Here is a 14,412-nt window from a genome sequence, read left to right as displayed (position 1 = left end):
CTGATCATTCAATTAGATCCATCAGGTAAAATTGGTTTTCGGTTTGCTGTGAAACGTCATCATATGCACATGAAGCTTTATCAGTTAGTTTGCCGTCAATTGAACTGTTGGTGTATGGTTAATTAGAGTAAATAAATCCTATTTAAGGGGTAATATTGCATTTCCTTAACTTTAGCAAGGATTTTTTGACCTGACTTGTTCTCGAACTAAAATATGTTTTAATTATTTTGTACAAAAACCATATGTTATTATAAGAGGCAGATTTCACGACGAGTACCCCACGCAAAGGAAAAATCATCATTTAGAATCAGGGGTTCTAAAATACGAGAGTGGTGCTACCCTACGTGAATGTATATCATTCTATATGATACATTCTCTTTTGCAGCCTTGCCCAACTAATACGCCTACCTTTAGAGAAGTCCAGTGCACGAAACAGAACAAGAAACCATTCAATGGCCAGCTTCATACATGGAAAGTGTACAGTGATGCAAGTTAGTAATACAATTGATTACCTGAAACAGCATATCTGTTTTATTTAATAGGTGCATTATTTTGATCGATATACTAAATACACTAAGGGAACCTTACCTTTCACTTGTTCATATCAAAGTCAAATTAAATTAAAATTCAGGCACTTGGTCGAATTAATCAATATTTTAATTGCGGAACAGCGGACATTAAACTTATTGGAACAATTAATATTTGAGGCCGAAATTAATTGGAACATTTCGTAATTGAAACTGAGGGAATGATTAAGGCAAACGGATTGCGTCATTTGTTTCCTGGGGAGCGAAGGAGTTTCACTAAGGATGCTTATGACGCAAACTCACCTATACTTTTTGCTAACCCAAGGACAGCTCTTTAGGAAACAATAGACAAATTGTATATACACTATATGTGATAAAAAATATCCGACATAAATCGTAACAACTTTGTAATACGTTGTATTGAAAGTACGATGGAAGTAAAATAATGAGATTCAATTATAAGTGTGGCAAGGCTTGTTACTGCTCACGCCTTAAAAAAAGTTTATGAGACAAATACCAATGAAACTCTGGAAAAGTCACTTAACATTACTATCTTTAGGTTAAAGTACATGGTAGCTTCTTTTTAATTACTGGAAAGTCTGATTGGTCAATTCAAAAATTATTTTTTCCGGTTATTTTTCGGAGAAGTTGATCCAAGTCTTCAGCATCTATTTATTATTGTTTATCTCCTTTGTATTGCTACTGTCACAACCTTCAATAAAGTACAACACAAATAAATTTTGAACATTTATCTCATTACGAAATTAATACATAGTAGTATAATTCATATTTGTGGTCATAATAAAATGCAGAACTAGATTGTGTAATACTTTTACAAATTAGCACAACTATAAAAAATTTACGTGTGGCCACACTTTAGAAATTACAGAAAAACATAAGAGAAGTAGCTTCTAGGCCTTGCAGCGTGCAGTGGCAGTTGAAACAGCATAACAATTTCTGTGATGTTCTTCACGTCATCTGCCCAGACTTTTTATATTTGCCATCCATGGCGTTCATTGCTTTTAGTCACTGTCCTGTGAAGTTCGGTTGTTGATTTTTTGTTTTCAAATTCCAAACCTTCGTTCAAATTTTTCTGAATGTGTATTGCTTTACTATGGAATTGGGGGAAATACTCTTCTGTTCTTTGATGTCCTTATAAAGAAAAATCCGGATGTCACTCTCTGTATACTTAGACGGAAACCATATCTCGAGGAAATGGATACCTAAGATGAAGGAAAATAAGGAATATCTGGCAACTATCTCCCTACCTCATATGAATGAAATCTAATGTTGATATTGTTTATAACATCTCAAATAACTTAGGAGCAGCTTTTCTCAAGATAAGCTGCAAGCTGCCAAGACAAACAAATTGAAATATTTTCGACCGAGACGATTGCTTAGAATTACTTGAAATTTAGAAACGAAATACGTAAAAGTCAAGGACAGAAACATAAAGTATTAATGATTTTAAATTTGAAATCAAACATTAGAACACAGCCAATATAAACGTTGACCAGAGGCCTTAATCTCTTGAAGAAAAGACGAAAGAGATAATGGTTAACCATTTATTGCCACGGAAATGATATTAAAAAAGTATTTTTTTTTTGTATTTTTGTAACTATTATTAAAAATTGACTTTTTCATGATATTCATTAAGTGTCAAAACAAGTTTTTCTTTTTTTACTCTTTATTAAAATATTAAGTCAAACGATATTCTTCGATACCAGAAATCTGGGTATGAAAAGACATCCAACCTCACAAACAACACTGCTAACTGCTGGTACTGCGGGTACTAACTATGTGGTAAGAGCTAGTGTGGTGTAATTCAATAATACACAGTACCAGCAGTAGCAATCTTGTCTGAGGTTTGATGTTTTTGCATACCTAGATTCTGATATCGAAGAATGTGGTTTACTTCATTTGATAGGACTTATTTGAATTAGCTTAATATGAATGAAACAACAGTTTTTCGTCCACAAAACGTAAAAGTCGTTTATCTACAATATTAATAAATTTAATATTGACTGAGGAAACAACGCCATTAAAATTACTGAATATCAGTGAATTTACTTGAAACTGTTATTAGTGCTGCATTATAACATCAGGCACAATTACAAAATTAGCTTTGTTTATAATAAATTGGCAGCTCTCTTGGCAGTGGCGTAGCGCTTCATATTTTATCACCTAATAATTGTAATTTTAGTTATTCTGCATAAATTTACTTTTTTGTAGAGGAGCCTTGCGCCCTCTATTGTGTGAACGAGCAACGAACTTACTCCAAGCTGAAAGATGCAGTTGAAAACGGGACTCCTTGCAAGGCAGGAACGAAGGATATGTGTATTGATGGCGTATGTAGAGTAAGTACTCTTTGGCTAAAGTTGTAATTGTCAGACCTCAAAAGTAGTTACAACAGAATTAAAGTAACCGATAGTATTAAAAGACTACCTATATTTGAAAAATATATACTTTTTGTATAAATGAACAAGACTCATACGACTTAGAAGTAAATATTGGTATGATGACTTCAAAATTGTTCGTGTAACACACGAGTTTTAGATAAATATTTTTCTGCTACCAAAAGTAATGCCATCTACAGAATGAGGTTGTCCTCTATATGTTTATCTTTTGCGTCAAATTTTCCCATAACTTATTAAAGAGTACTAAAGACAAGTAATTACGTATGTGTCATAAATCAATAGCAGTTTATTTAATAAAAGTCACTAGTGACTTATGAGCTATAAGTCATTACGAGAATTTATTTCCAATAAATCGATAATAGCAATAATTTATAAAGTATTTGTTATAGAGGGTTACCTATCAGTTACAAGTAACTACATCTTTTCCAAATCTATTTCAGAAACTGTTTAATTTCAATTTCAACTAATTTTTTCATTAATGCAGCATGTAATATGAATAGTACAAAACTCGCTAAGGAATGGTATGACATACAACCCCAAAATTATCTGTCAGCTCTCACAAATCAATAAGGTTCGTAAAAAAGTTGAAGTTATTTGAGCTCTTTCGGGGATTGGTGTCCATAGTCGTAAATGCAGTTTAACAGTAATCTCGCTATCTTGGTAAAAAATATAACATGTTAGGGATCTCTCAATAATAATAAGCTTATTTGTCATCCGTAGCTATAAAAAAGCAATGGCTATCCAAAAGTGCAGCAAAATTTTCATTTGTACTAATAATCTTGATGAAAATTAACTTACGTGCTTGCCTGTTAAACACAATGTAATGGCTCTATAATGTAAAATACTATCACTGTAGTATATACATATAGGATGAACTTTATATGCATACATATTGTATTTTAAATAACGGTACATTTATTCTGTAGAACGTATAAGTAATATTTCTTTCTGCGAAAAAATTAAGAGAAATTTAAAATAAATAGGTACTCCCAATTCTTTAATAGAAAACATATTGAGAACCGCTGGCCTTATTCTAGCATTTATGACTAGCATAGATAAACTTTGCCGTGTTGCTAACATATAACTCTTGAATTTAAACTTTTTATATAAAATAGGAAAGAAAAAGTTAAATAGGTAAATGCTTTTTCAGATGATAAGTCAGATACTTTGAAAAAGAGAACGAAACATCAACCACTTACTGAAATGTGCGATATACAGTGATATATATTTCTTACTTTTTTTTCCTGCTCTTGCAGTATAAAATTTTTGGTTAGGCAAAACTATTTTCATAAAAATAACCCTTAACTGATCCTACATTTCGCTTCGTAAAATTCCACAAATAATCAACTTCATAAAATAAACTTTGAAATATCTTTACAAAAATGTTTATATACATCTTCTGCCCTTACTATTGTCATCAATAAGCTATTTCCAATAGTGCTGTAAGTGCATACGTACATCGCAGCTATTTTCGGTATTTGTATTAATACTGTACACAATTTTTTTGCATTAATTCAGAAATTTTAAATAAAATGTTGATAAAATTTTAAATACAAATATAAATACTTAAGAATCGTTTGAAAATGTGTCATATGGTGATTTTCAGCAATGCTATTCCTGTTATAGATATCTGCGGAAAATATCCCATAGCCAACAGGATACTTCATCGAAACATTTGAAATTTCGATGGTAACGGTTTGCGGTAACAAGAAAATAGTTGCTGAAATCGCTACTTTGAAAATAATCATTCTGTACTATTTTATTTAATGCGTATTTGTACAAAATCAAATTACGTATTTCTCAATTCAAATTTACCACCAACGAAGTTTTAATTTTTGTTTCTTCAAATACCAGTTCCTTGTTCAAAATTAATTACCTGCTTGTGTATTAGAAGTTGTTGTGTACAAGTATATACAGGGTGATTTTTAAGTTGATACTTTCCTTTTAACACTGTATAGAATGCAAGAAAATAAGAAAATTTTTCAAATAAAATTATGTCCGAAAATGCTTCGTTTCCGAGATACAGGGTGTAAAAGTTTTAAGGAAAAAATGCCTTTTTTATCATAACTTTCCTACCACTGCAGATATTTCCACAAAATTTGGTACACTTCTTTTGACCATTAAATTACATTTTTTGATGTAAATGTTTTCAAAAAATTTCTACCAGTGGCGTTCGAACAGGATTTGTATTGAATTGTTTAAAAAAAAGGTACGCCACTGCTTTTTCTTAAAATCAATATTATGTTTGTAATACTGAATTACTTTGGAGTTAATTTGGTCTCTTGATATTTGTTCATAGGGCGAACGGTTTTCGTTTAAAGAAATAAAAGCCATTTTGATGCATGGCAAAATCGCTAAAATCTGATATGGTGTTTTGTATGTAAAATTCGTTTTTGACTAATTTGTATTGTATGTACCAGTGGCGATAGGTTTTTGACTGTGTAAGAGGTTCCTAAAAGAAACAGGTTTTTTATGTAACTTTTTATTTATTAACTGTAAACCAAACGAGATAGGTACACATTTCTGTTAGTAAGAAAGATGCAATACTTATGTCCTAAGTTAAATTAAATGTTCGAAGTTGGCACCATTTTCTGTTATGCAACACTGTGCACGTTTTATCCAATGTTCTGTGACGGCGCGTAGCAACGAAGTTGGCTGCAGCAACAATAAGAGGAAACTCTTATTGTTGCTGCAGCCTGTTCTATGCGAACAATCATTTTCTTCCGTGTGTTTACAGGCGTTTTAAAAACTAAACTCTTCATGTAACCCCATAAAAAGAAATCACATGGAGTGAGGTCTGGGGATCGAGGTGGCCACGCAACTGGTCCATTTCTACCAATCCATCTATTGGGAAAAGTATTATCTAAGAATTTCCTCACATCCCTTCTAAAATGAGGAGGAGCCCCATCTTGCAAAAGCCACATGTTTTGCCTGATATTAATTGGTACTTCTTCTAAGAGATTAGGCAGATGATTTTACAAAAAGTTTAGATATTCTTCGCCCGTTAAACGGTCAGGTAAGATGTGGGGCCCAATGAGTATTCCATTCACAATGCCTGCCCATACATTTACAGAAAATCTGTGTTGAAAATTTGTCCTCTTAATAGCATGGGGATTATCAATAGCCCATACATGAGTATTTCGGAAATTATTGATTCCATTTCGAGTAAATATTGCCTCGTCCACAGAAACAATTCTTCTAGAAAAATTTTGATCAGCTGCTTGGTTCTGTAGGAGCCATTCATAGAACTGGACTCTGCGGGGATGGTCTTCAGGTAGTAGCGCTTGTACACGTTGAACATGAAATGGATATAGCTTGATTTTCCCGCAGTGTTTTCCATACTTTTGATTGACTTAATTCTACCTCATCTGCAATATTTCGAGTACTTCTTGATGGGTCTTCATCCATAATATTTAAAATTTGTTGTTTTTTCTGTACATTGTCAGGTTGTCTCGGTCTTCCTGCATGTCCCCCACGATGTTCCCTTAAATCACCTGTTTCTCTTGCCCTCCGAACAACATTGATAATAGTACGGGGTGTGGAATGGACTCTTAAGGGAAAGCGTTCCGCATATAGCCGCGAAGCTGCAGCCGCATTGTGATGACACTCCCCGTAACTTAGCAGCATATCCACAAGTTCATTATTCTCATGAGTATGAGCCATTTTCACAATCGAAATAGTCGCAAACTAATAAAATCACGTCGGAAAGGTATGACACAAGTGATCTACAAGAAATTGACAACCCATTGTTTGACATAAAAACCTAAAGATAAACATACTTTTAACCGATAATTTTTTACACGTGGTTCAGTTTTTGGATCCTTTTTTTTTCAGGTACCTAAATAAAGCGATTTGAAAATGTTGCTTCTTTTATTGAAAATAATACCTACTGATACATTTTTTTCATTACATTTGAATTGTAGTAATGTAAGTAATTGGCCTTACTTTAATACAAATTAGTCAAAAACAAATTTTACATACAAAACACCATATCAGATTTTAGCGATTTTGCCATGCATTAAAATGGCTTTTATTTCTTTAAACGAAAACCGTTCGTCGTATGAACAAATATCAAGAGACCAAATTAACTCCAAAGTAAATCAGTATTACAAACATAATATTGATTTTAAGAAAAAGCAGTGGAGTACTTTTTTTTTTCTCTAAAACAATTCAATACAAATCCTGTTCGAACGCCACTGGTAAACATTTTTTGAAAACTTTTACATCAAAAAATGTAATTTAATGGTCAAAAGATGTGTACCAAATTTTGTGGAAATATCTGGAGTGGTAGGAAAGTTATGATAAAAAAGGCATTTTTTCCTTAAAACTTTAACACCCTGTATCTCGGAAACGAAGCATTTTCGGACATAATTTTATTTGAAAAATTTTCTTATTATCTCGCATTCTGTACAGTGTTAAAAGGAAAGTATAAACTTAAAAATCACCCTGTATAGTTTATCGCAACTTTAGTTTGACAGGTTTGTCAACTAAACGTATTTTAGAGTAAGTAACAATTTACGTACTTTGTGTTTTAATAATTAGCTAAGCGTTTATTTGTTCCATTTGCCTTATAAGTAATTTAATACATTTGCTTTTTAAGTATTGCAGTTTTAAACATTACGGGAGTCTTTAATTTGTTGTAATTAAATTCAACAAGTTAAGATTTTCTTTATTAAGGATTCAAAATTAGGGTTATAGTTACTGCATACGCTGTAAATAATTTTTGAATAAAAAATTAATAGTTTCACTCATAAAATTTTAATTCTACTCGCAATAATACGGGAAAATTTCACTCAATCGGGTGCGGACAGAAATTGATACATTATTGAGTGAAATTGAGTGAAAATAGGTCCAATTTTTCTTACAGTGTAGTACAATTATAATTTGCCTATAAAATCAGCTACAGTAGATCTATAGATTCAGTTACATTGCGGATTAGACCCATTTAAGACACATACAGATTTCTTGTGTTCCCAAAAGTGAATAAATACTGAATGATAGTTTCGGTTTCATCTGTACTAAGAGACTATATAGGGCTGTAGAAACATACTCATTGTTAAAAAGACTAGCTCGTACGATGACTTTTGTCTACAGTGTCTTTTTCAATGCATACGTAATGCAGACGTGATGAATTGCGGAACGTCTATTCCGTGTTTGGCCATTACAGATGGCTATATTTCATGGAGAGAAGAAGCATGCATTCCTGCTGACATACGCTGCGTACCGCCCGGAGAGGGATACATTATTCCTCCGCTAAGTCTCTTTAACCCCACAGCAAAAATAAGCCGATATATTGAATTTCCGGCCGGAAACGGGACCGAAGCAAAAATAAATTTATTCAGAATTACGATCGAATCACTTTTATCTGTAGTAAATAAGATGACAATCTCAGAAATGGGTTCCCGTATGTTTGTATCTCCGCCGCTCGGGGTAATGCCACAGGAAATGATCTGCTTAGGCATACGGCTAATATTTTTTTCTGTTTCGGAATCAATTTGTTGCAGGTTTGGAATAGACGGAACTCGACTGCCTGGTATTGCAATTACTTTAAGTTCTTAAACTATACGAGTAAAACTATTTCCTGGTTACATTATTAGGTAAATGATGAAAAATAGCAATAATTTTCATGAAAATTTAATTAAAGTAAAATAACATAAACAAACTCTTATTTCTAATAATAGTTTCCACCATGTTTGATTATTTTATAAATATGTTGACACATTTATAATGAATGTAAAAATAATATTAAAAATTAAAAAAAAGTGTAATAAAAACAAATAATAAAATACTTAAATAAGTAGAAATAAACTTAAAATACTATATAGAACTTCCTTTATTTAGCACAAGTTTTATACACAATGTTTACAACTTCGACAATTCACAATAACAATAACAACTTAACCTTAAAAAACTCTTCCCGCGCGTCAGCGCGCCTTTTTATATATTTTTATTTGTTTCTAGAACTATCCAGGGGTTTCTAAGAACAGTATAGAATAATCTTTAAGCTTCTAAGAACATGATAGAAACGGAACATGTTTTAGAAACATCATGAAACAAATAATTAAAACAAATGTATAAGCAAAGCACACCACGCCGAATTTGGCTACACTGTCCCCTCCTAAAGGTGACCGTCTCGATCAACAATCTGACTTTTCTTCGGTAGGTGCTTGGTATTAGGTCAAACGATCCAGGTGAACGACTTTCATTTTCGCTCTGGACCCCCTTTGGATTCTGTAGACTACGTCGTTAATCCTCTTGATCGCCGCATATAGGCCATCTCAGGAGTTCTGGAGCTTTGGGGACTTTCCCTTCTTCCTTACTAGCTGTACACCATGTACCTACCGCCTGGAATGCACTGGTATTGGGTTTAACATAGTACCGGGTTTTCAGCCTTTCGAAATTCATTTTCTGTCTGAGGTTATGGCATCGATTCTTTTGGCTAACTCGAATGGGTACTCTTCTGGTGTATCAATTCGATCTTCTGAACAGCCACAAACAATGTCGAAGTGTATCCTTGATTCCTTACAGAAGACTATGCTGGCTGGTGTTCTTCCAGTAGTTTCATGGACTGCTGATTGATAGAGCAACAGGAATAGGCATATATCGATCCCACTCGGTTTGGTGCTCATTGACGACTATTCTTCGGTAATTCTCCAGAATCTGATTAAATTTCTCCACCATGCCTCAGATGCAGGGGTCTGTCTTTTTGATATCCATCAACTGACAAACCCTTTGGAACACATCGGATTCAAATTTCGCCCTTGATCCGAATGCAGTTCTCTTGGAACGCCAAGTAGGCAGAAGAGATTTTCAATGATAACTCCTGGTACTCTCCCTGTTTTTTGATTGGGTATGGGACATACTTCTAGCCATATACTGAAGTAATTCATCGCTACTAGGAGGTAACGGTTTCCAGATTCTGTCTGGGGAATTGGCCGGCGATGTCCACGGCAATTCCCTCGAAGGGAGCTCCAACGTTGTTGTATTGTTTCATTTAATCTCGACTTCTAGTTCTGGGTCCCTGCCAACACCATTCTTCTACATCTGCTCGGCTTTCTAGCCAGTAGAACCTTTCTCTACCTTTATTCAAAGTCTTGTTAACGCCGAAGTGTCCTCCACCTACTCCATCTTCTCTTAACACTTCGCTGACTCTATTCCTTGGAAGTGGCAATCTGCTTTCGTATTTCTTTGCCATCTGGACTTTGCTATTGCTTCTTCAGAAACCCATTTTCCAAGATAAGGGAGACTGTTATCATTCCGTTGGTATTCGCTAAGTTATTTTGTTTCTCAACGGATGGACATCTGTTACAATTGCTGTTCTTCGGAACAAGTTCCCAAATTTTTTTGTCTCGTCGCGATTGCAATGTGAACATCTTTCGGACACGATCTTCTGCGTTCCGATGAAGTCGTCCTCTTCTATGTTCAGTAGCGAAGTCATACTCATGTCAAACCAACGAGCTATTTGACCTTCTGTGTTCGCAAACTAGAACAGTCATTTCAAGGAGGCATGACCTGTTCTCAATGTGAACGGCTAATAACTCCTTCCTGATTACATAATAGTTCTTCTCTGGTTTTGACAATGCCTTGCTGAAGTAAACTACTACTCGTTCTCCATTCTGGATTTGTGATTAGGTACCTCAGACTCCAGTGTTGCTGGCATCTGCATCAACTAGGGTCGGCCAATATCGTAGACTTGGTCATTTTCAGTGAGTCGGTGTAATGGTCTAGCAAGATCTGCGAGTCTTCGAACAAATCTTATGTAATAGGAGCACATACCTAGGAAATTTCTTGATTGATATGTGTCCTTTGGAATAGGCCAGTTTCGTACAGTTTCAGTTTTCCTAGAATCAGTTTTAACACCACTTGCTGATATAATATGACTCAGGTATTCGACTTCTTTTTGAAAAAAGTTGCACTTGTGGGGATTAAATTTTAGATTAGCTCCTTTAATCTTCTTGTAAATATCATCAATGTTCCTCGCGTGTTCTTCAAAGGTCTTGCCTAATATAATGACGTCATCGAGATATACAAGACAGGTCTTCTAGGTAAATCCTTGTAAAACGGCCTCTCTCTCAAAAATACCTGGAGCGTTACCAATAACCACTTTTGAGATCCAACGTAGAAAACCATTTTGCATTTGCCAGGATGTCATCGATTCTAGGTAGAGGATGACAATCTTCCTATGTTATATCATTTACCCTTCTGGTAGAACAGTCTTTCGTACTGACTAACACTACTGCTGAACTCCATGGACTGTTTGATGGTTCAATTACACCTCGATGTTCCATGTTCCTCTTGTTTAATGAGTGGAATTCTTCTTTGCCTTTGCTTAATGGACGCATGATCATCAGTGTTGATCTTGTGCTGGACTATGTTATTTCTTCCCAAGTAATCTCCCGATAGGGCTAATACATCTTCAAATTTAAATAAAATATTTGTATAGAAAGACATACCATCCCTCGGAAAGGAGGTAAAACCGTTGGACTCTTGTCTAAACAATATTAGAAAAAAAACTCGATACACAATATGGGGGTCCGGAAAAATATTTATGTTGGGGGTTGCTCGTCTCCTAGTAGTAGGGGAGCCCACGATGCTAAACAGGGATTTACTAGAGCGTCGTGGGGACCTATTGGATTTTGAAGATTAGATGGTAGAAAGAAAAAAGGTTATATGATGTATACCCTGTCACCGGTGGGGGAAGCGTCGACAGGCTTTCAAAAATGTAAAAAAAAACAGTGACATGGAAATACTCGGGCACGTCAGATATTGATAGTGTATACGCTCTACGTGTCTCCGATGATGGAAATATGTTAATCTGCCGATTTGGATGGTGGAGGCGGCCGTACGGAAAGGTTAAAAATGGGGAACAAAAAATTTTACTCTAGCGCGTCAGGTATTGAGAGGGGATGTTATGTGAACCCGAACGAAGCTCCCATTCAAAATACTGACGATTCGGATGTGACGCAAACTCGTGGCAGCTTTTTGAAAGTCCAAAAAAAAATCGCCATTTTGAAATACTCGAGCGCGTCAGATTTTCATATAGATGGTTCAGTTTGATGCCCTGGTCGTGCTGATCCATAATCTGACGATTATTTGGAGGGGTTTTCTTAATCTGACGGTTTGAAAAAAAAATTTTTTTCATTATTTTTTTTTTTAAATCACTGAATGTGACAAATAAAAAGCACGGAAAATAACATGCAAATAAAAACAAATAACAAATTTTGTTGAAATTTGTAAAAAAAAAGTTTTATTTTATTTTCTGCACACGTAAATCTATTTCTTTTAATTATAATACATATAAACACATATAATATATANAGATAGATAGATAGATAGATAGATAGATAGATAGATAGATAGATAGATAGATAGATAGATAGATAGATAGATAGATAGATAGATAGATAGATAGATAGATAGATAGATAGATAGATAGATAGATAGATAGATAGATAGATAGATAGATAGATAGATAGATAGATAGATAGATAGATAGATAGATAGATAGATAGATAGATAGATAGATAGATAGATAGATAGATAGATAGATAGATAGATAGATAGATAGATAGATAGATAGATAGATAGATAGATAGATAGATAGATAGATAGATAGATAGATAGATAGATAGATAGATAGATAGATAGATAGATAGATAGATAGATAGATAGATAGATAGATAGATAGATAGATAGATAGATAGATAGATAGATAGATAGATAGATAGATAGATAGATAGATAGATAGATAGATAGATAGATAGATAGATAGATAGATAGATAGATAGATAGATAGATAGATAGATAGATAGATAGATAGATAGATAGATAGATAGATAGATAGATAGATAGATAGATAGATAGATAGATAGATAGATAGATAGATAGATAGATAGATAGATAGATAGATAGATAGATAGATAGATAGATAGATAGATAGATAGATAGATAGATAGATAGATAGATAGATAGATAGATAGATAGATAGATAGATAGATAGATAGATAGATAGATAGATAGATAGATAGATAGATAGATAGATAGATAGATAGATAGATAGATAGATAGATAGATAGATAGATAGATAGATAGATAGATAGATAGATAGATAGATAGATAGATAGATAGATAGATAGACGGACGGACGGACGGACGGACGGACGGACCGACAGACAGACAGACAGACAGACAGACAGACAGACAGACAGACAGACAGACAGATAGATAGATAGATAGATAGATAGATAGATAGATAGATAGATAGATAGATAGATAGATAGATAGATAGATAGTTAGATATTTATTTGACCACTATTTACATACATTCGTACAAATGTGGTATGTCAATTTTCAGTTTAAATTTGAACTGTAAAACAGTTGATATTATTATAAAAAAAGGTACAATGTATAAATCCTAAAACAATTATAACAATTTTAACAAAAATCACACAGAACATAAAATTATACAACATGTCTACACACATTCGCACAAATTATACTCTGAACTGTAGAACCATTTCTGCTGTCATAACACATAAGTTATACAACATATAAATCCTATACAGAATTTAATAAAAAACGATATTTTTGGTTTTTTATCGTTTTATTAGCAAAAATAAAAAATACGGGTCCCCTAAATTTGTCTTAAGAATCTATTACCAAGTTTTGTTGCATTAATTTTGGGACAATCTGTACATAATTACAGAAAGAATTATCAAAAATTTGATGTTTAATAACACATTAATAGCGATTTCCTGGTAAACGGTTACATTTATCGGCTTGAACAAAGAGTACATTTTTTTTTCTGATATTGTTTCTCTTTTCAATAATGTTTAAATTTCTGCGATGTCTAGCAAGAGAAAAAAGTTAAGAACCAAACAAATTTTGAATTCTAGGTAAAGTGCCCTCTAGTGGCGCATAATGAAACTTTTCTCTGACTGGTCCAATAGAGCTTCATCTACTTAGTGGGTGTGCCAAATGAGAGACTAATCGAACGTGAATTAAATAAGTTATTTAAATAAAAAAATAAAATTAACTTGGACCAGCTGTAACTTGCAAACGATTGACAATTCGAAAAAATTTTTCATTACATACTGCTGTTATTTTCATCCATAGAATCACCTCCCGGAGTTTCCTGACGGAGTTTCAAAACAACATGTATTTCCCTGCAGCTGCACGCGCTAAACTTTGTTAACGATTTTTGTTGCTTCGGCTTGTGGAAATCGGCAGATTATATTTTTCCCGTTATCCTTGAATTATTTCCTTCAAAATAAAAAAAAATCGATCGCGCTCGAGAATGTCGAGGTGACGTTTTTTTTTGCAACTTTGTGACCTTCCGACTGCCTTACATCACGCTCAATTCGTCAGATTATTGAAATGCACACTTTTCAGCATGTAATTAACTCATCATATCTTAATCTGACGCGCTCGAGTATTTCCAACTATCGATTTCTTTTACTATTCTGATT

At 33.8% G+C, this 14,412-nt stretch overlaps 1 protein-coding gene across 1 annotated transcript in view; it reads left to right on the top strand.

The window, feature by feature from the left end:
* Positions 1-14,412, top strand: part of LOC108913399 (A disintegrin and metalloproteinase with thrombospondin motifs 12-like) — a 77,597-nt gene that overhangs the window by 43,977 nt on the left and 19,208 nt on the right. Inside the window, exons 9-10 of the mRNA XM_018718947.1 lie at positions 386-491; positions 2,760-2,884. Coding sequence (XP_018574463.1) covers positions 386-491; positions 2,760-2,884 — 231 coding nt within the window. The remainder of the gene's footprint in view (positions 1-385; positions 492-2,759; positions 2,885-14,412) is intronic.

Source organism: Anoplophora glabripennis, unplaced genomic scaffold (genome assembly GCF_000390285.2).
Source record: "Anoplophora glabripennis isolate ALB-LARVAE unplaced genomic scaffold, Agla_2.0 scaffold683, whole genome shotgun sequence".
In the NCBI taxonomy this organism is placed as follows: Eukaryota; Metazoa; Arthropoda; class Insecta; order Coleoptera; family Cerambycidae; genus Anoplophora; species Anoplophora glabripennis.
The sequence above is the reverse complement of the archived record's forward strand: the minus strand, read 5'-3'. Positions and strand labels throughout refer to the sequence as shown.